The sequence below is a fragment of the Peromyscus eremicus genome, chromosome 18, assembly GCF_949786415.1.
Source record: "Peromyscus eremicus chromosome 18, PerEre_H2_v1, whole genome shotgun sequence".
NCBI classification, from domain to species: Eukaryota; Metazoa; Chordata; class Mammalia; order Rodentia; family Cricetidae; genus Peromyscus; species Peromyscus eremicus.
The window spans coordinates 24,844,034-24,864,667 of NC_081434.1; the positions used below are offsets into that span (position 1 = coordinate 24,844,034).

At 34.5% G+C, this 20,634-nt stretch overlaps 1 protein-coding gene across 1 annotated transcript in view; it reads left to right on the forward strand.

Moving 5' to 3' along the window:
• Lrriq1 (leucine rich repeats and IQ motif containing 1) overlaps positions 1–20,634 on the forward strand; it is a 164,479-nt gene that overhangs the window by 90,613 nt on the left and 53,232 nt on the right. The window contains 1 exon segment of the mRNA XM_059245811.1: positions 2,576–2,682. Coding sequence (XP_059101794.1) covers positions 2,576–2,682 — 107 coding nt within the window.

A 20,634-nucleotide genomic window follows, 5' to 3' on the forward strand; every position in this document is an offset into this window, starting at 1 on the left:
TTTGAACACTCGGTCCCTAGTTGGTAACACACTGTTTGGGGGAGGTTTAGGAGGTAGAGGAAGCACGTGGGGCAGAGTGTGATTTAAAAACCTTTCTGCTTTCAGTTTGCTCGGGCTGCTTTGTGCTTTTGGTTCAAGATGTGAGCTCTCAGCTTCCTGTTCTTCTGGCCATGGCTGCTATTTGTTGCTAAGACTCTGCTCAGCCATCATGGACTCTTATCCCTCAGCAACCATGAGCTAAAATAAACTCTCTTTTAAATGTTGGTTTGGGGGTCTAGGTGTTTTATTACAGAAATAGAGAAGTAACTAATACAGTCGTTCAGTTTGGATAATGTTGTCATCATACTGCAAGCCCTGGTTTCAGCTTACAAAAGTTGGTCATGGTGGTGCATGGTTGAAATCCCCTCAGAAGGTAGAGGCAGGGAGGTGGAAGTTAAAGGCTATGCTAAAAGTTTGAGACCAGCCTACCTAGGCTGTTTGAGACCCTGTTTTTCAAAAAAAAATCACAGTAAGTACATTTTATGATAATTTGTGTAAGAGGAATGGCATTGTGGTAATAAATCAAAACTGAGACTACAGAAACAGAAGACGGATTGTGTAGGTGATAGATACTGTCATAGAAACTTTATGAATTAACTCAGATTATTTTACCTTAATGAGATAATGGTTACAAAGCATCATGCATGGAGCCAAATGTATAAATGAATTTGGTTCTCATACTGAAGATCTCTTTAGATGTGTTTAAAAGTATGTTTAATTTTTTACACTGGCAAGGCATACTAGGAGAGAGAAAGAACTTTTTAAAGTAACAATAATCACAGACGAGTATACTTAATGAGAAAACCAGACTTTAAAATTGAACAATGTTGGATCCATCTATCTATTCTCTGGACAATCTACCTTATTCTATGATTAAAGGCATTTTCCAGTAATTTAATAATTTAGAAATGTTGCTATTATTTGTGCTGACTTACATTTGCTTGTGGCATTTATTGAGTGCCTATACTTATGTGAGCATGTAGTTTGGACATTACACATACACTGTGTCAACTATCATAGTCAAAATCAATGTTGGAAACATTGGACAGAGTACAAGATCAGTTTGCTCATGTCTCTGCAACTAGTAAAAGGTAGACCTGGGGTCTGGCCCACTGTACAACGTATACAAAATGATCCATAAGCTGTTCTCTTTATAGTATCCCTGTTACGTGGTTTCCCTACTTGACTATGTATTTCCTAAGCCTTAAAATGCTTTTTATTCACTGTGTTATTTCTAGGGACTATTAGTATCCATTTATTTTTCTCCTGTTAAATCACCATATTTCTTTCTCCTTATCATTATCCTTTTGCAATTTAAATGAACTTTTGAATCAATTTAAGGGGGTGCAATGAAAGTGTTCTGAAACTAAAAAGGATATTTATAATGTAGTAGTGCTCTGCATATGCTTGTGAGAAATAAAATTATTTTTATGAGTAAATTTTGTCAGACATGCATTCTGTAGACATGGTCAATATAGTGTTTGTGAGACACAAAAAAATGAGCCTAAATGGGGCTCATTTACTGCTAGAAGACTACTGGAGTTCCAGGTTACTCATCACAGAGCATGCTCCACAGATGCATTTCTTTCACTCAGTGTACAGTCCGGAACTTACTATTTTAGCATTAAACTATAAATGTGCGTAAGTATCTTTGATGTGTAAATTCTTGACTTTTCTCTTTGATATTTTTAATTCTGTTACCCTAGACAATAACCAAGCTTCTTACTCTCCTAAACGTTTTTCCAAATAATAGAAGATAGTTAAAAAAGAAAAAGTGTCACCCCGAAAAGGTGATTTTTATGTAACCATACCAAAAGTACTAACTTTCCCACTAACTTTCATCCCCTAGTGCTGACGTCACTGCCTTCTCAGTCTTTAGGCAAAACTTCTAAATGCTGCAGGGCCAAATCCCATTTCACATTCTATAAAATCATTTGTTGTTAATAAGAAATTGCATTCATAAGAAAAGGCCCTACATTCACAGTGACTCACTCTGTAATATGATAGATTAATACTATTTCTAACTTTAAAATATAGAAAAATTCATATAACTTTTTGTTCTGGAAGTACATTAGTATAGAAGGGACACCACTTTTTCATGTGAAGTCAACATTTTCTAGTAATCTGTTTTCTTTCTGTCTTGCTTCCATCTCAAACATGTGTTCTCTGTATAGTTTAGTGAGAATATAGTGAGTATATTATCTTCCCTGTTAATCAACAGCTTTTTCTAATTTGAGGGAAAACATTAGAAAAGAAACTAAAATATTGGTAGCATTACTCCCAAATAAAAAGATGATGCCAACTGGCAAAAGTATGTCTGTTCAAATTTTCATAATATTAACATTTCTGATATTATACTAAAGGTGGGCGATATGTTTGATCATATGTCTAAGAATATACAAATGCTGGACCCTTTTCTTTTACATTATCTGGTTTAAGAAGGCATCAGCAATTTCAGAGACCCAAAGGAAACACATGATCGTGTTAGAAAAGGAGTAACCAAGAGCTGGTCTTTCTTCTTATCTTTCTTCTCTAGACCCTTCTGTGCGACTAGCATTATTCAAAAAAAACAATAATGAAGTTTCTGTTACAAAACCATCAAAGAAGACACTGCTCAGGAGAGATGGTTACTTTGAAGGTAAGGTTTAATGAAAGATACAGAAAGATTAAAAAGGTCTGTAAGGATAGAAAAAAGTTATTAAAATGATTTCAGTCCTCATAAAACCTAAAGTGCATATATGAAATATACATACATATTTATATATGTGTGTGTAGAATAGCCTTGAAGAAGAATTAAATATAATTATTAAAATAAAAACCCTATTTACATTGTTGATGTATTAGTATATTTTTTCATTTATATTAGTGTTTATCTGGATTATAAATGCCTTCCATTTTTTTGTATAAATAACCATGTAATATTACATCATCAGTTTTAATATAGAAATAAATTTTAACAGGTGGAAATTATATTAGTTTCAATTAGTGATACTGATCACATACTATAATATACTTATAGTTAGTATGTTCAAATTTCATTAATCAGTGCAAGCTATACTCTGTTATTTAAAATATTTTCAATAGTGAAAATTTTCTCAGTTACTTTCAGAATTGAAGGTTTTCTAGTTGACAGGTTACATTTCTGATTCCATCATACCAAAGAATTATAGACTTGTATTATTAAACAGAGCCACAATGTGACTTACCAGTTTCATACCTATTTGTAGTACTAACATTTTTATAATTTATTCTACCCATACTTCCCAATAATCATTTATAGCAGAGGAAAAAAAGGCATATTTGTGAATGGAAAGTAACTATTGTCTTCTGCATGTTTTATGTAATAAATCTTAAAATGCATACATCATTAATATCCTGATTAGGAATGGGTTTATTGTAATTTGCATTTCATTGTGATTTAGAAGTCACTAAATTATTTTGAAATAGAGAGACATATTAAAGTGTGTATGATCAGAAGGCATAGTATCTGGAGTTTTCTCCAAAGTCCATAACAACAGACACATATTTAAAAAGATATGTAAAGCAGGTGTGGCAGTTCATTGAGTTTATTGCATGAATAGAATATGTCATGTATGTATTTTTATGGTATGTGTGTTCATTCTATTGTCTTAATATTTTCAATTTTTTGTGGTAAGACAATTTCAAAACGTAGTGTCCATTAAGGGTATAACTCAGTACTGAGGCTGGAGAGATGGCTCATTAATTAAAAGCAGTGGCTACTCTTTAATAGGACCGGGATTCAAGTCCAAGAATCTACTTGGAGACTTACAAGTACACAGACCACATGCAATCAAAAATATCCATACACATAAAATTAAAAATAAAAGCCTCAATAGTTTAGAGAATATTTTAATATATAATTAAATTATATTTCCAAAAATAAAATAAACGTGGACTTTCAAACAGCATTCTTTTTCTTGTTATACTGTTAACTAGTAGTTCACTATTTTATAAATAATAATAGCAATTGTGATATGATTAGTATTAACTCCAAAGATAACCTTCCCTGTTAAATTGAGACATCCTTCCTATGGAAGGGAAATACCTAGAAGAAAGAGGCATTTAATTTAGATGACTTGGACATTTAGAAAGAAGAGCTCTATCCTAAAATGTTCCAGTGTTTTCTCACTTCCTTACCATGAGATTACATGTGAACAGCATGTTTTTCTAACTATGCTAATATAATGTATTATATTAGTAATATATAGGCTAAGAAAAGTTCACAATAGATACAGAAAACGTTCTGTAGAGCACAGTGTTTGAACATAAGCTGTATCAGCAAAATTGTTTTTAGTTTTCTTTCCCCCATGTGAAGTGTATTTGTTTTGTTGTTTTATGTATTGTTTTGCAATCCCCCTAAATATTTGGAACTCCCTTTATTATATTGAATGAGTATTATGTAGATAGATAGATAGATAATAGATAGATAGATAGATACATAGATAGATTTCCTAACTAGTAGGTAATAGTTTTTGTGGTTGTTTTAAGGGGTTTGATTTTAAGGAATGGACTTGACAATAATGGTTCTACATGAAAGAAAATTTCCAATGGAAATGTTAACATGTTTCTTTTTATAAAGAAGTGTTAAAGATGAAAGACTTGTTTTCCTGGTTGAGCCCCATATTGTCTTAAGTGCTGCTCTGAACTCAACCTGAACCTAGACATATGTTCAGTTATGCAGAGAAAAGGTTAATATCATAGGCTGAACAACTGCAACTGCCCAGTCGTTGGGGCATTTTGAAAAATACAATTTGCATGTTATACACTATACTTTTAAGACAAAAATTCAATTAATCTTACTGTTAATGTAACCATCATTACCTTTTAGTTTTACAAGGTTAGAACTTATTTTCCCTTAAGAAAAAAATGAAATAAAATTAATAGTGGGAATTTGAACCCCCACTCAATGAGGGAAATCAAAATTAAATTTGCTATACGTTTAGATTAAATAACTCCATGTGGAATAGTATCTCAGAACTAAGGTATGCCAGCATTGTTTTATAATTTTTTGAGTTTCCTCAAATTAGATCATAGTATTATTTGAATATTGATTCTATAATTCTAATTTATTTTATAGTAACATTGTATGAGTTATAGAAAAACATTCTTTTTCAATTTTGCAGTCATGACCATGTGAAATGTCATGCGTCTTACAAATTATATTAAATGCTTTGATTATTACTATGGCCTTTTTTTCTGGATGTCAATAGACAAATGAAGATGTCCACATGAAAAATATGGTTACACCTGAGGAATATTTGGTATGGAATTAATTATAATAAATAGCACAGTATAAAAACCTTAACATTCATTAGTCCATTTTCATAAAATACCTATTTATATATAGTTTGCTATGTTTGTGAAATATAGAAATTTTTTTAACCTAAACCTAATCAAGGCTAGGTTTTGACCTCATCTGTATGCAGGGTAACCAAAAGTATGCCATGCGTCAGATACTATTTGTTTCTTCCTATAGGACTGAGGGCCTAACAATTATAGAGATCTATTATGGGTTTGCTTGCTTGCTTGATTGATTATTAGGTACCTATTTTTCACCTCTCTTATCACATATAATTCTCACTTGGGTCTAAATATCTAATCTTGCCTTGAAAATCAAAACTCTATATTACCTTGAAAGTCTCTGAAAAAGTTTTTGGTTTTGTTTTATTTTAAGTGATGTTAAGAATCCTGAAATCGCCGGGCGGTGGTGGCGCACGCCTTTAATCCCAGCACTCGGGAGGCAGAGCCAGGCGGATCTCTGTGAGTTCGAGGCCAGCCTGGGCTACCAAGTGAGTCCCAGGAAAGGCACAAAGCTACACAGAGAAACCCTGTCTCGAAAAACCAAAAAAAAAAAAAAAAAAAAAAAAAGAATCCTGAAATCACTCTTCAATATTTGTCACTGGGACTGGCTTTAGCTCAGCGGTTACTTCGACAATGCATCAGTTCGCTACTTTGCCGCTCGTGGTTGAGTTCGAGCACCATCAACCAATATTTGTCACTGACCTAAGAGGAAACAGAATTGCAGTGTTACAAGTGTGTATGCTACAATTTGTCCAACACGGCTTAAATCTTTTTAAAAAATAGCTGTTTCAACTATATGCTTTAATTACTTAAACCTTTAAATAAACAGCAAGTTAAAACATGTATATTTAGTTATTTATAGTATGGCATTCATTAAACTGTTTTATAAAAGAGATTTTCAGGTTTAGTCAGTAGAAAATAGTATATGGATGCTCATGTCACTATCCTGGATTGTTTCTATTGTAAGTTATTTTATTCCTTTTAATATTATATTCATTGGTAAATCATGATTATATGAAATTATAAGGAACAATGTGGTATTTTATATAAGAATATCACATAATTAATATGGCATAATTAAATTTAGCTAAGTAACATGCATATTACTTCAACTACCTATAATTTTTATGGTGAACCATTTACATTGTACCATTAGCTATTCTGAAGCAGACAAGGTATCATTATCTTCCATAGTATCTTTGATGTATGGTGGAACTCAACACCTATTTTTCTTGTCCAGATCTTGATCAGCAGCTCCTCATTCCCTTTACTCTCCCTACCTTCAGTTCTGGTAATGGTTATCCTACTCTCTATGTTTATAAGTTCAACATTTCTAGATTCCACATATATGATACATGATGTGCCATTTGTCTTTTTTATACTGTATTATGCTACTTACACTAATTTTCTTCTAATTCATCCATGTTGTCACAATAATGGGATTCCCTTCACCATCCTGAAGACTGAACAATATTTCTTTGTATATGTATACTATATTTTCTTTACCCGTGCATGTTTTAATAAATACTGCATTTATTTACACATTTTGATGACTACAAATAATGAAATAAACACAGAATTACAGATATCTCTAATATACTGTCTCCATCCCCTTTGAATAATTGTCCAGTGGTGAGATTACTAGATCAAAGGGTACTTCTATATTGAGTTCTCTGAGGAATTTCCATAGTGTTTTTAAATAATAGCTTGTACTAATTTATATTGCTTTAACCATGTATATCTGTTCCATTTTCTCCACATGATGGCTTTTTGTCTTCTGTGTTTGTAACAATATCTATCTAACTAAAATACATAATATTTCATTATGTTTTTCATTGTCCTTGTGTTAGTGATTCTGAATTGATCATTTGTATGTCCTTTTTTTAGATAGATGAGTGGGTAGGTAGATAGATGATAAATGGATATAGATAGACAAATGATAGATAGATGATAGAAAGATAGATACATAGATACACAGAAAGAGAGAGAGAGAGAGAGAGAGAGAGACAGAGAGAGAGACAGAGACAGAGAGAGAGAGAGAGAGAGAGAGAGAGAGAGAGAGAGAGAGAGAGAGAGAGAGAGATGACAGATAGAATTATAGTATGTATTTTAAACCACTGCCTGGGTCATTGTCTTCGAGGTCCCTCCCTATTTTTTTGTAGTGGTCGTTTCAATTTATAGAAGACATTATTCATTCCACATTGTATATTCTTGAGACTTATGTGCAGAAATGAGACTAACCATAAATGTGGGTGTGGGTTTGCTTCTGAGTTTTCCACTGGCTCATGTGTCTGTCTCCATGTCCGAATTATGCCGTTTGCTGACAGTTATTTTCTAATAAGTTTTGAAATCAGGGAATTTGGTGCCTTAAGTTTTGCTTTCTAAGCTCATGATGGTTTTAGCTCTTTTGTGGTTCCATGCAAATTTAATAATTTTATTCCATTTATGTGAATAATAACCTTGGAATTTTGATACAATTACATTGAATCTGTTGAAAAGTCTTGTATGAAGATGTAAGCAAAAAGTAACTTACAGCCCTTCAGACTGGGTTGGCTTTTCATTTCCTAAATTTTTCTTCAGTAGCCAGTTTGTTTCTTGTGTGTTTGGTATTATTCAAGATCAAGTTCTTTTTTCCTTCTTCAATTAAATTTGAATACAAGGATTTTATTGTTGTTGCCTTTGTCATTAAGTTGTTGGTTGAATTTCATTTTTGAGTTTTATAAATACATACATTTTATAAATATATAAAAAAATTACTCATGTTTTGTATTTTGTTGCTCTACTGAATTCACTGATCAAATACACCAGGATTTTTGTGGTAATAGACTAGGTAAGACTATCATGTCAACAAATAGAGACAGTTTTACTTTCTCACATATTAGAATGCCTTTTATATCTTTGTTTTGCCTAATTCTTCCAGATAAAACTACCAGTACTCTACAGTTAGATTATTCATCTTTTTATTCTGTTATCTTAGGGGAAAAGTTTTCAAATTTTCACTACTAAGAATAAATTTACTTGATTTTGTTGACATGGTGTATCATATTTATTGAGATTCATGTGTCACAATAATTGTGAATCACAGAGATAAATACCATTTTCATAACTGTTTGAATCCCAACTTTCCTAGCTATTCTCTGTATGCTCTTCAGGAGGCTAACTTCTCCTAATTTACCATTTTGTGTTAATTTGTATCAAAATTTAGTTTTATTTTTAATTATTTTTTAGCTTTTAAGGCTTATTTTTTACTATTTTTTAAATTGTTTGTGTGTGTGTGTGTGTGTGTGTGTGTGTGTGTGTGTGTGTGCAAGTGCCCACAGAGTTAAGGAGGTACATTCTGGAGGTGGAGTTGGAAGGAAGCTGAACCAGTCCTTTGTAAGATATGCTTAATTGCTGAGTCATTAATTTGTATTCATAAATCTGGTTAATTATACATACTTTTGTGAGTGGTGACAGTACAACCTGAGATCTTATCATAAAGTACATAAATACACCTCATACTTACATAGTACATGGTCAAAACCTGAAATTATTGGCAGTATTAATCAACTCTAAATTAATAGCTTTTTATTGCTTAAAATTTGCATTTATTATTAAGGACTATGAGCTTAATCTCTTTCAGAGACTCTGATATATGTGTGATAACTATTCACATCTTAGAAGTGAAGAATTCATGATTTTGAGGATTTGATCAATAACTTGTCCAAAGTCATAGAAAGAGCAAGAGCCTGAAAAAGGAGCTGATTTCTTAATAAAACAAAAGCTAGGAAAGTCAAAACACAACGCACATTTTGAAGAACAAGATTTCAGGGTAACTCTGGAATGTGCACACTTTAGAGTTAAAATACTGAGTAAAAATAAACACTACTATAGTAGGTTATGCAAAACTCAAGGAAACTGATGGTGAATTTTATTTTTAATTCCTGTATCCTTGTTGGCACCAATATAAATGAAGTTGGGTTTTTTTTTTTTGCTATCATTGAAATGAATATTTGATGTTTATGCTGAAGTTAGCTAATAATATTGACATTATGATAATATTACCTTATTGAGAACCAAATCTATTTGACTGTGGTTTCATGATAATGAATGGCAATATTTTACTTCACATCTGTTCATTTTCAGATATTTAGGAACCTTCATACACAGCTGCAAAATGAACAATGTATTCTTGCTTCATGTATGCTCATCTATATTTATACATAAATGAAATTCCTTTCCTACCCTCATCTACTGAACTTCCAAATTTGCTACTTCTAAAGCAAAAGCAAATTTAGAATTCTGGGATTAGCCAGAGGGAAAAAAATCAAGCTGGAAAAAATTGGGTCTAGCCTGACAACTTTCTCAGGAAGACAGTTTTAAGTCTTATTTCTTCATTCCCTGGAACAATTTTACTTGATTTTTAAAGTCAAGTTTTCTTAAATCCCAGTATGGCGCTGTCATCACAAACATGAATCCTGTTTGTCCTCTTGTAAAATAGAAGATTTACAGATACCATATGTTCCTATATGTCATAAATGCTTAAATATTTTGTATTAAATTTTCAAGTAATGAAGACATTTGAAAAACCTTAATGTCTATAATTTTTACTTCAGAGCATTCTAATCAAACCATCTTCTTTTGTGGTATTTTTTGCTTTATGATTACAAGCATTTTCCTCTGCTTTCTCCATCTTAATGACAGGTTAGAGCACAAAATCATATTATGCAGATTGTTTTAGACCAGGTCTTGTGTTTCCAAAGCTGTATATAAAATACTTGCTAATAGTGTGTGGTGTTTATGTATTAAGAGTTAACAGAGATTTGCCAACATTTAGATTGACCATCATTTAACCACAGGGAATGTGGAAGCAAAGAAATCCTGAAAGCATCCTGCTAAGAGATGCTGGGAGTCTTATTTTGTGGAGTAAAATACAATATTAATCAGACTAGACATGGATACAAAGATTTAGCAAATGTGGTTTGTTTGTCAGTAGCTTGGTTTCCTATAATTCCTATAATTTGAATTACTATATTCTTACCACATTGTGAATATCTTATATCATCTCTGGTGTCCCCTGCTGGTATTTGTAGGGCTGTAGACCGTAAAGTCATGAAGAAACATGTACCATTGACCAAGTTTGACCTGACTTCTTGTGTGTATAAAAGACAAGAATAAGTTCACATGCAACATGACATGACCATACTAAATTTGTGCCTTTAAAATACTTTATTTTTAAATTTATGATGAGAAAATAAAATAGCTTTCATCATTAAAAAGTAAATCTTCAGCAAATAGTTTTCTGAGTAAGTAAAAACAAAGAATTCTGACCCTAAATATAGATTAGGTTAAAAGATGCTCACACATGTGTTTGAACGTGTGGTTTGTTTTGTCACATTGCATAGTTGTCCCTGTGCAACCCAGAAAATCCTTTCACATAGCTTCCTCTTGTTCTCTCAGAAATCAATCATTTAGGAACACTTTTATCTACCTTGGGACACAATTCACTATTTCCATCATTGTGGGAGCCTGTTTTCGAATTCCTCATGGCTTTACCCACCAGGTCCGCATAGAGGATGATTAGGGCCATGGGCCTGAGTGCAGGTGTCTGAGATGATCTGCACTTGGCTGTGCTGGCGGGAAGTCTTTTGCTCCACCCCTTGGCGTCTCTATAAAAACACTGGGTCAGAGACAATCGGGGTCCCTTGGAAAAGGTTCCAGGCCCTCTCAAGGCTACCCTTTATTTTCTATCTGTTTATCTCCACAATATAAATCCTTCTATCTAATATTTCCTGCTGCTCACACTCAAGAAAACTCTGGGGAGCTGTGGTGTTGGTGGGTAAACACCCCACACATCATATTCTGAATAATATTTTGTCTATAATGCATTATAATAATATAATAAATATATAATACTCTCTTTGTTCTTTACTGTCATTTACAGCTTGTATAATGTTTTGTACCAAGTGTTTTATCTTGATAACTACTAGAATTTTCATGATAAACTTTTATATTCCAAGAAATGAAAAATCTTCATTATTTTTAGAAAAGATTATAAAAGCCAAAATCTGCTTGTATTTGCATGGGATTAAAAATGAAGTAGCACTAGAATTTTCATTTACAAACCATTTTTTTACCTAACTGTTAGGGAAGAAAAGATCTGAAAAAGGGATTATCATCTAAAATAAAATTTACATTGAGTTTCAGACTCTTGGATATGGAACTATATTTTAACTTTTTGCTTATTTTTTTGACTTTGGAAATCATAAAGATAAATCATTTTTTAATTATTAAAATCCATGAAAAGAATACAGAAAGAAAATAGAAGAAAATTCTTCTCTAATACAGAAAGAAAATGTTTAGATTACCAGTGACATTCTCACAACCCCAAAAAGTTTAGAAATAAGTTTTGTTTTTATTTTTTTATTTTTATTTTGCAATACAATTCAGTTCTACATATCAGTCACGGATTCCCTGTTCTTCCCCCCTCCCACCCCCCTCACCTTCTCCCCAGCCCACCCACCATTCCCACCTCCTCCAGGGCAAAGCCTCCCCCACAGACTGAGATCAACCTGGTAGACTCAGTCCAGGTAGGTCCAGTCCCCTCCTCCCAGTCCGAGCCAAGCGATCCTGCATAGGCCCCAGGTTTCAAACAGCCAACTCATGCAATGAGCACAGGACCCAGTCCCACTGCCTGGATGCCTCCCAAACAGATCAAGCCAATCAACTGTCTCACCCATTCAGAGGGCCTGATCCAGTTGGTGACCCCTCAGCCATTGGTTCACAGTTCATGTGTTTCCATTCGTTTGGCTATTTGTCCCTGTGCTTTTATCCAACCTTGGTCTCAACAATTCTCACTCATATAAACCCTCCTCATTCTCGCTAATTGGACTCCCAGAGATCCACTCTGGGCCTAGCCATGGATCTCTGCATCCAGATCCCTCAGTAGTTGGATGAGGTTTCTAGCACGACAGTTAGGGTGTTTGGCCATCCCATCACCAGAGTAGGTCAGTTCAGGCTGTCTCTCGACCATTGCCAGCAGTCTGTTGTGGGGGTATCTTTGTGGATTTCTGTGGGCCTCTCTAGCACTTTGCTTCTTCCTATTCTCATGTGATCTTCATTTACCATGGTCTCCTATTCCTTGTTCTCCCTCTCTGTTGTTGATCCAGCTGGGATCTCCTGCTCCCCCAAGCTCTCTTTCCCTCGACCCACGCCCTTCACTACCCCCACTCATGTCCAGGCTGTTCATGTAGATCTCATTCCATTTCTCTGTCATTGGGCGATCCCCGTGTCTTTCTTGGGGTCCTGTTTTCCAGGTAGCCTCCCTGGTGATGTGAGTAGCAGTCCAGTCATCCTTGTTCCACATCTAGTATCCTCCTATGAGTGAGTACATACCATGTTTGTCTTTCTGAGTCTGGGTTACCTCACTCAGGATGATTTTTTTCTAGATCCATCCATTTGTCTGCAAACCTCATGATGTCATTGTTTTTCTCTGCTGAGTAGTATTCCATTGTGTATATGTACCACATTTTGTTTATCCATTCTTCAGTTGAAGGGCATCTAGGTTGTTTCCATGTTCTGGCTATTTAATTATGAGTAAACAAAGTGTTTGAACTCAAGAACACCAAGCTTTGTTGAAACTCTTGTCACTTTGGTAACACTTAGTGGAAATGTAGACATGCCCACTGAATATCAAGATACAGGGTGCTTATGAGCGTATTGGCATAAACCAAGTGTCTTATCAGCACTTGATTTTTCATAATTCTATATACTGGAAGTCCAAGATCAAGGTTCTATTGAATTCAGTTTTTGGCAATGGTTGTCTCTCTGTTTTGCCTTTTGGAAAAGGGAGAAAGGAGAGCGGCAGAGGGAGAGGAAGAAAGATAAAGAGGGAGGGGTATGTGATGGGATGGGGGGGAGGGGAAGGGAGGGTGAGAGGGGAGGGGAGGGGAGGGGAGAGGAGGAAAGGGGAAATAAAGGGAGAGGAAGGGAGGGAGACTAAATGAGACCAATTAAGGACCCTGCTTATTTGACTGGGGTTGTTTGAATTGTGACCCATAGGCTCATATATCCAAACACTTGTTTTCCAGTTGGTAGCACTCTTTGGGGAGGCTGGAGAATCTTTGGAAGGTAGATTCTTGCTGGAGCATTTCACTGAGAGTGGGCTTTGAGGATTTATAGTCTCACACCATTTAATGTTTGCTATCTCTAGATCATGATTACATTTGATGATGTGAGCTCTTAGCTTCCTGAACCTGCCAACATGCGTTCTGCTTGCTCCTGTACATCCTACCATGATGGACTCTTATTGCTTTAGAACCATAGGCAAATAAACTCTTATGTTGCTTTGAATTGTGGTGTTTCATCACAGCAACAGAATACTAACTAATACAACGATCTAATCCAACACAAATTACATCCCCAGAGAGCACGCTCTAAACACCCTTATATTCACAATTAAGGCTTCAATGGAAAGAATTTTATGTGTATAGAAATTGAGCTCATGACACCTTATTGTTATTAACCAGAAAAGAGAATATAATAGAATTCTTAGAGATTTTTATCTGTACATGTGAAGCATTCTTACTATTAATTAACATCAGGAATTTCCAGGTGGGTCATCTTAAATTGAAGCTCTCTAATAATAGTCCTCCCTTTTTTTGTTTTGTATGTGTATGTGTGTTTTACTGACAATTTTCAAATGCCAAAACTTACAGCATGATTACAGAGAAAAAATAAATTAATAATCAACTACTATGCTACTGCAAAAAACTTTTAAAAATACCATGAATATTTTCATAGATATAAAATAAGATTAGATCCAACAAATGAAAATGAGATGCCTCAATCACAAAGAGGGAATTCAGACAAAGAAAATATATCTCTCAAGATAAAAAAAAGAAATATCCTAAAAGAATTGTACAGAAAATAAAGTTATAGAAGTTTATATTTAAGATATTTCTCAGAAAGCATCATGAATACAAAGTGAAATGAAATCAGAGAAAATATATAGAGCAGTAGCTTAGTTTAGGAGGTTCCAGCTTGATAAATTATCAAAAATCAAGAAGCATCAACGGTGATAAGAAGAAATTGAAGAAACATGATAGTCAGCAGTGAACTACAGACAGATGTGTAACAATGAATATATAAACTTACAAAAGCTGCACCATTCTAAGGGAGGATTTGGAGAATTGCTGTTCAAAGAAAACAATGTGAAAATCATGCTAAGTCAATATGAGAAAATAATAACATATGCAAAAGAAAAGTATATGCAACATGCATAATCATTCTGAACAATATAATCCAGACCACAAAAGAAAAACCGTGCATGTTTGCCCTTATATATGAATACTAGGTTAGAAATTTAGGACATGTATGTTTTATTTGGAGTAAAAATAGAAGTCAGAAAACTAGTAATGTCCATTTGTGCCATATTTCAACAGAAGGGGGACGAAACCCATTTTTGTACCAGCTTATGTATTAGTTACTTTTGTATTGCTTTGATGAAACACCATGACCAAGGCAACTTTTAAAAGAGTGTTTAATTGGGCTTATGATTCTAGAGGGTTAGACTCCATGATGATGGGGGTGAAGGCATGGTAGCAAAAACAGCTAAGAGCTCACATCTCCAATCAAAACCAGGAGTCAGATAACACAGTAGAAGCAGCCTTATTCTTTCAAAACCTCCATGACAAACCCCAGTGACAAAACTCCTCCAATAATGCCAAACTTCCTAATCCTTTTCAAACAGTTCCATCAACTGGGGATGAAGTATTAAAACATATGAGCCTACGGGGTCTATTCTCATTCAAACCATCACCTCCCACTCCCTGACCACCATAAGTTCCTGGCTGTATCATACAAAGTGCATTTCATCCAACTTCAAAAGTCCCCATAAGTATTTCAGTCTCAACACTGAAAGTCTAAAGTTCAATATATTTTCTAAAACTCAAGGCAATTTCTTACTGTAACCTCTGTAAAAATCAAAAAGCAAATTACATACCTTTGACATACAATAGCACAGTATATACATTACCATTCCAAAATGGAGGTCTCTGGGAGTTGTGAGGAACTGGACTGAAGCAACACATAAACCTAGCAGAGCAAACTCCAAATCCTATAGCGCATGTCTGATGGGAGAAGGCAATGATTCCATTCTTCTGGCTCTGCTGCCTGTAATATGCATCTCTCTCTTGGGCTGGTTTCCACTTTTGCAGCTCTCCTTGGCAGATGTTTCAGGGATCTGACATCTCCAACATTTTGCAATTTTTAGTACATTCTAAGCTTCACTTCCACAGATCCATGCAACAGCCTCTTAAGACATCTTGCTGTCAGAGCCTTTATGCAGCGACTACCCTGCCACATATTGCCTGTCCTGGGTGATTCTCCTTAAAAAGGGGAAGATTCCACAACCCCATTATTCATATATCCCAATGACTCTAAAGCCAAACAGTATGGATGACACTGTCCAGTCCAGCTGCTTGCTTGGATGGAACCTGGCCCATTGGAATCACATTTACATCAGCTTTCATTCGTTGTTGTTTTAGGAGCAGAAAACTCCTTAGTCTAAAGCTCAACCAGGTCTGGTCTTGCCCTGAGGACATGCTTCCCTTTATTCTGTTGTAGATCTAGATCAGACCTCTCCTTAATTTTCTTATCTCTTTCATAATCATTCTTGGCTCTGTCATTAAATTTTCTGGGACTCTTTTTCCCTTTAAACTGTACATGCATTTCATATTTTTTCTTTACCTCACTTGCTCTTTTTCATTGTAGACCAGCATAGGATTGATTAATATTTACCACACAACAGAGCAATATTATGATTGAAATTACCTCAGCCAAAGAAATTAGTCCATTTCTTTCTGATTTAGTCTCTGGGAAATTCTTAGGACAAGAGCAGAAAGCAATCACATATTTTTTGCCAAAATATCATAAGAATGGTCTGTAGACAAGTTGCTAAAATTTACTTACAAAACCTTCAACTGGGCCTTTACAGTCCTCATAGAGCTCATCACTACTGTCTTGCAAGCTTCTATTAGGATGTCCCATTAAGCTCCACTTACAACATTGAAATGCTAACTTAATCCAAAAATCCCAAAGTTATCTACATTCATCCAAAAAAAACAGCTTGTCACAGTTATTGCTCAATTCCTGGTACCAACTTCTGCATTAGTTACTTCCCTATAGCTGTGATAAAACAGTATGGCAAGGAAAACTTAAAGAAGAAAGCATTTAGTTGGGCCTAAGGGTCCAGAGGTTTAGAGACCATGATGGTAGAGTGAAGACATGGCAGCAGAACGGCTAAGAACTTACATCTCAAACCACTAAAAGGAAGCAGAGTGGAAGATTAAGGTCTAACGAAGATTTACAGGGTAGAGAAGGCTACAGTAAGAGGAAAGATAATTAACACTAAAGACCTTTGAAAATTACCTATGGAGACCTACTACTATCCAATCTTCATAAAATACTTGTGTACACATATATCAAGGAGAATGAATGGAGTTACCCTATAATTGGTGGGAGTGGGGGGAGTGATGATGATTGTGCCTCTCCTAGACACCATTGGCTGTCTAATAAAATTCCCTGTGCCAAGTATGGGTTACCACTTTCAAGTTGTTGATTACTGAGGTTCTACAAAGTTCCATCCTCAAGTATTCGATACTGTTGTCATTGCTCTTAATTACCCTTCAGTACTTAATGGTAAGGCACTAAGACAACAAACATTTGAGTCATAGGATATGGAGAAATCAAGGTGGTGCTAACTTAGCAGCTTCATCACTGCTACTTGCTTTCATGGTACTAGAGAAGAATTCAACAGTCTTACTCGAGTATGAACCATATGGCCAACCTGGCAGGATATATCCACTGGTGCAATAGTGATACAAATATTATGGGAGAATCCAACCATTTCCTGCTTGAATTTATTAATTAATATTTACTAATTAATATACAAGTAAGAATTCATGCCTGACACTATAAACTGTGCCAGAAAAACATGGCTAATTAGGCTTTCTAGGAGAGCCTAAAACTATTATTCTGTTAAATTGACTCCCATGTTCTTATTTTATACTCATTTGTTAATTCATGTTTCACCAAATTAAAGAAGCTGCTTCTTGGTTTTATTTTAAATTAAAATATAATTACATCACTTGCCCCCTTCTCTTTTCCTCCATCCAACACATCCCAAATTACCTGTCTTTCAACCTCACCATATCTTTTACTCTCGCTCAGGTTTATGACCTCATTTTCTGTGATTATTTCTATACACACATACACACACACACACACACACACACACACACACACACACTACTACCATATATATCATAGAAACTTCTTTTGGGGGTAGGTAGTAATTAATGCAGAAAACCACAACTGGCCAACATACAGAAAATAGGAGACCCTGGGACATACAGCTCTAAATGGGATACACAACCCCTGCTCCTAAGGCACTGGGATCATTATGTAAGAGGATACCAAAAGATAAAACTTAGCTTTAAAAATGGGCCAAGGAGAAGTAACTGCAGATTTGTAGTCTATATTAAAGAATAATGATCCACCTTAGTCAGATTTTGTGAATGAAATAAAGGTCTATTTGATAAATAATGAAAATACTAAAATTATTGAATATGATAGGTTTTTAAGAGTTTAAATTCAGGGTCAAGGAGGTGGAAAGTGGGAGAGGGGCAATGACTTCCCTTTTTAAATCCCTATACAGCCTTAATTAGGTATAATTTCAAATTACATATATAGTTTACCAATTATTGATATAAAATATGAATTTAGACTTTACAATTTTACATACTAATTATCTACAAAGAGTTAAAGTATAAAGGAAAGTATACATACATTATATGCAAATATTTTATCTTTTTATATGATGGGAAATATGTGTACCCTAGATTGTGGAAGTGAGATAAATTATAGAGTTTTCATGAACCATTCCACTTACAAATTTACATATGAAAGACTTCACTTTGTTTTCTTAATTGTGAATCAAATTTCTTGTCATGTCCCAGACATATTTTCATTTTGTTTTGATGGAGTTTTACACTACTTTTATCTTTTTATATCTCTACTCTAGTTGTTGAGAATAAAAAAAATGTCAATAGCATAGAGTTGAGTACTTGTAATAGCTTACATATTTTTGACTAATTTATTTAACTTTTAAAAACTTTGTTTTAACAATATATTTTAAAACAAATAATATGCACTGCATAAAGTCATCAAAAGCATTTTTAAAACAGAATGATAAGCCTTTAAAACTTAGGGACTGGGCATAAATTTACCTATTTATTCCGTTAACACATTCATTGACAATCCATCTTGACATTGCTATCATGCAAAAGAATTAGGATAGAGTATAATAAAATGAAGTAAACACAAATCATGGGTAATGGAGTTGGCTATTTGGCAGAAGAGAAACACATGACAGGGAGTGTTGCATTTATAACTATTATCTAAGTGTACAGAAACAAAACTAAATAGTATTCTATGGAAGAAATATAAGGAAAACCCAATGTGAATCTAGCCCAGAAGATTAGGAAAGAAATGATCATTTGAGCAGAATTTAAAGTTTGGGTGAAAATAGGAGAAAAACAAGAATTGAGTAATCCAAATAAAGACATGACCTTAAAAGTGGATGTTGATGAGGCCATTCAAGAAACTAAGATAACACTGATGTGAGCAGGACAAATCTTGGCATGCAACTGGAGAACACGGCAGCGGCAAGACAATGTTCAACCAACCTTTGTAGTCTACCTTGATATTTGGCTTTCTATATTCCAAAAACAAAAGTGATTATAAGATGAGAAAAATCAAGTTGGCTATTAAAGTGGTGTTTTGAGGACATGTGTTGATAACAAATCAAGGCAGAACACGGTAAAATCAGCTACAAGGTAATGACCTTTGGAGATGTTACCCTAGAACTGATGAGAAGGAAGAGGAAGTATGGAGATTGAACAGGTCTGTTCACTTTGCATGCACATTTGGAGAAAACTGCAACATATCGCTCTCACAGTACATGTATGGTGTTAGGTCATCACTTATCATAGTATGTAATAATCAGTATGGACAGAAGTTATTATGTAAATTTCATTATCATCCCCAAATTTTCTATAACTTTATTGGCTCCTCACTTAATAATCGACACATATATTAGTTGTTAAAAATTTGTCTTTGATTTAGATAATTTCAGAACTATAGTACTATAACAAATTACCTAAAACTAGCCGGGTGGTGGTGGTGCATGCCTTTTAATCATAGCAGTTAGGAGGAGGTAGAGGCAGAGGCAGGTGGATCTCAGTGAGTTCAAGGCCAGCCAAGGACTGTTGCACAGAGAAACTCTGTCTCAAAAAAAAAAATCTAAAACTAGGAACATACAAAGCAAAGTGGTATATTCAAGTCAAAATTTTGGAGCCTGAAAGACTGATGTGTTCTCCTCTGTTCAGCTTCCACCAAGATCCTTCTGACAAATGATATCATGGAATAGTCAGAGGTATATGAAGAAGAGATAATAATGGAGACAGAGAAAGTAAAAAAAAAACAAAAAACAAAAAAAAAAAACCACAGAAATGGCCAATCCTACTTTTTTCTAACAACCAAGTCCTGTAGAAAATAGTTCCCAAGGAAAGCATTAATTTTTCCATGTATCGTTTCAAAAGAGAGCATCTCGGTGATATCCAACTTCCTGCTGCATCGCTTCTAAAGATTCCACCACCAGTTATCTTGTGATACTAGGGACCTGACTCTCAAAAGATTTCATATCTGCCATGAAATCACATACAATATCATAAGCAAAGAAGTCTTAGTATAAAGATTATATGTGGGGATCCTTATAGACAGGTGATTCTCTCCCAGGACTTGTGGTCATAGATTATCATAACCAAACATCTTGTATTCATCGTTATCCCTTTAATATTTTGTACGTTTTTCAAGCCTGACATATCCACTATGAAGTGTCTTTCTACACTCTATGCCTACTTGATTCTTTGTATTACATCTTTGTTAAAAGTATTGTTAATCATCCATTTACATTTTTCTCAGTATTAAATCATTCATTTTATTTAAGTCTCATATCTTAAATGTAAGTACTGCCTCCATATATCGGATTGCCTCAAAATACCCTGCCCTCATTCTGAAATCTGCACATCTGTCCTGCATAAGCTATTATCTACATTTCTATTGCTCTGTCCTTCTAAACCATAATTCTTGTTTAATTTTCTATCTTGTCATTTTTTGTTTGTTTTAAGACAGAGTGTCACTATGTAACCTAGTATTGTTTCACAAAATCTC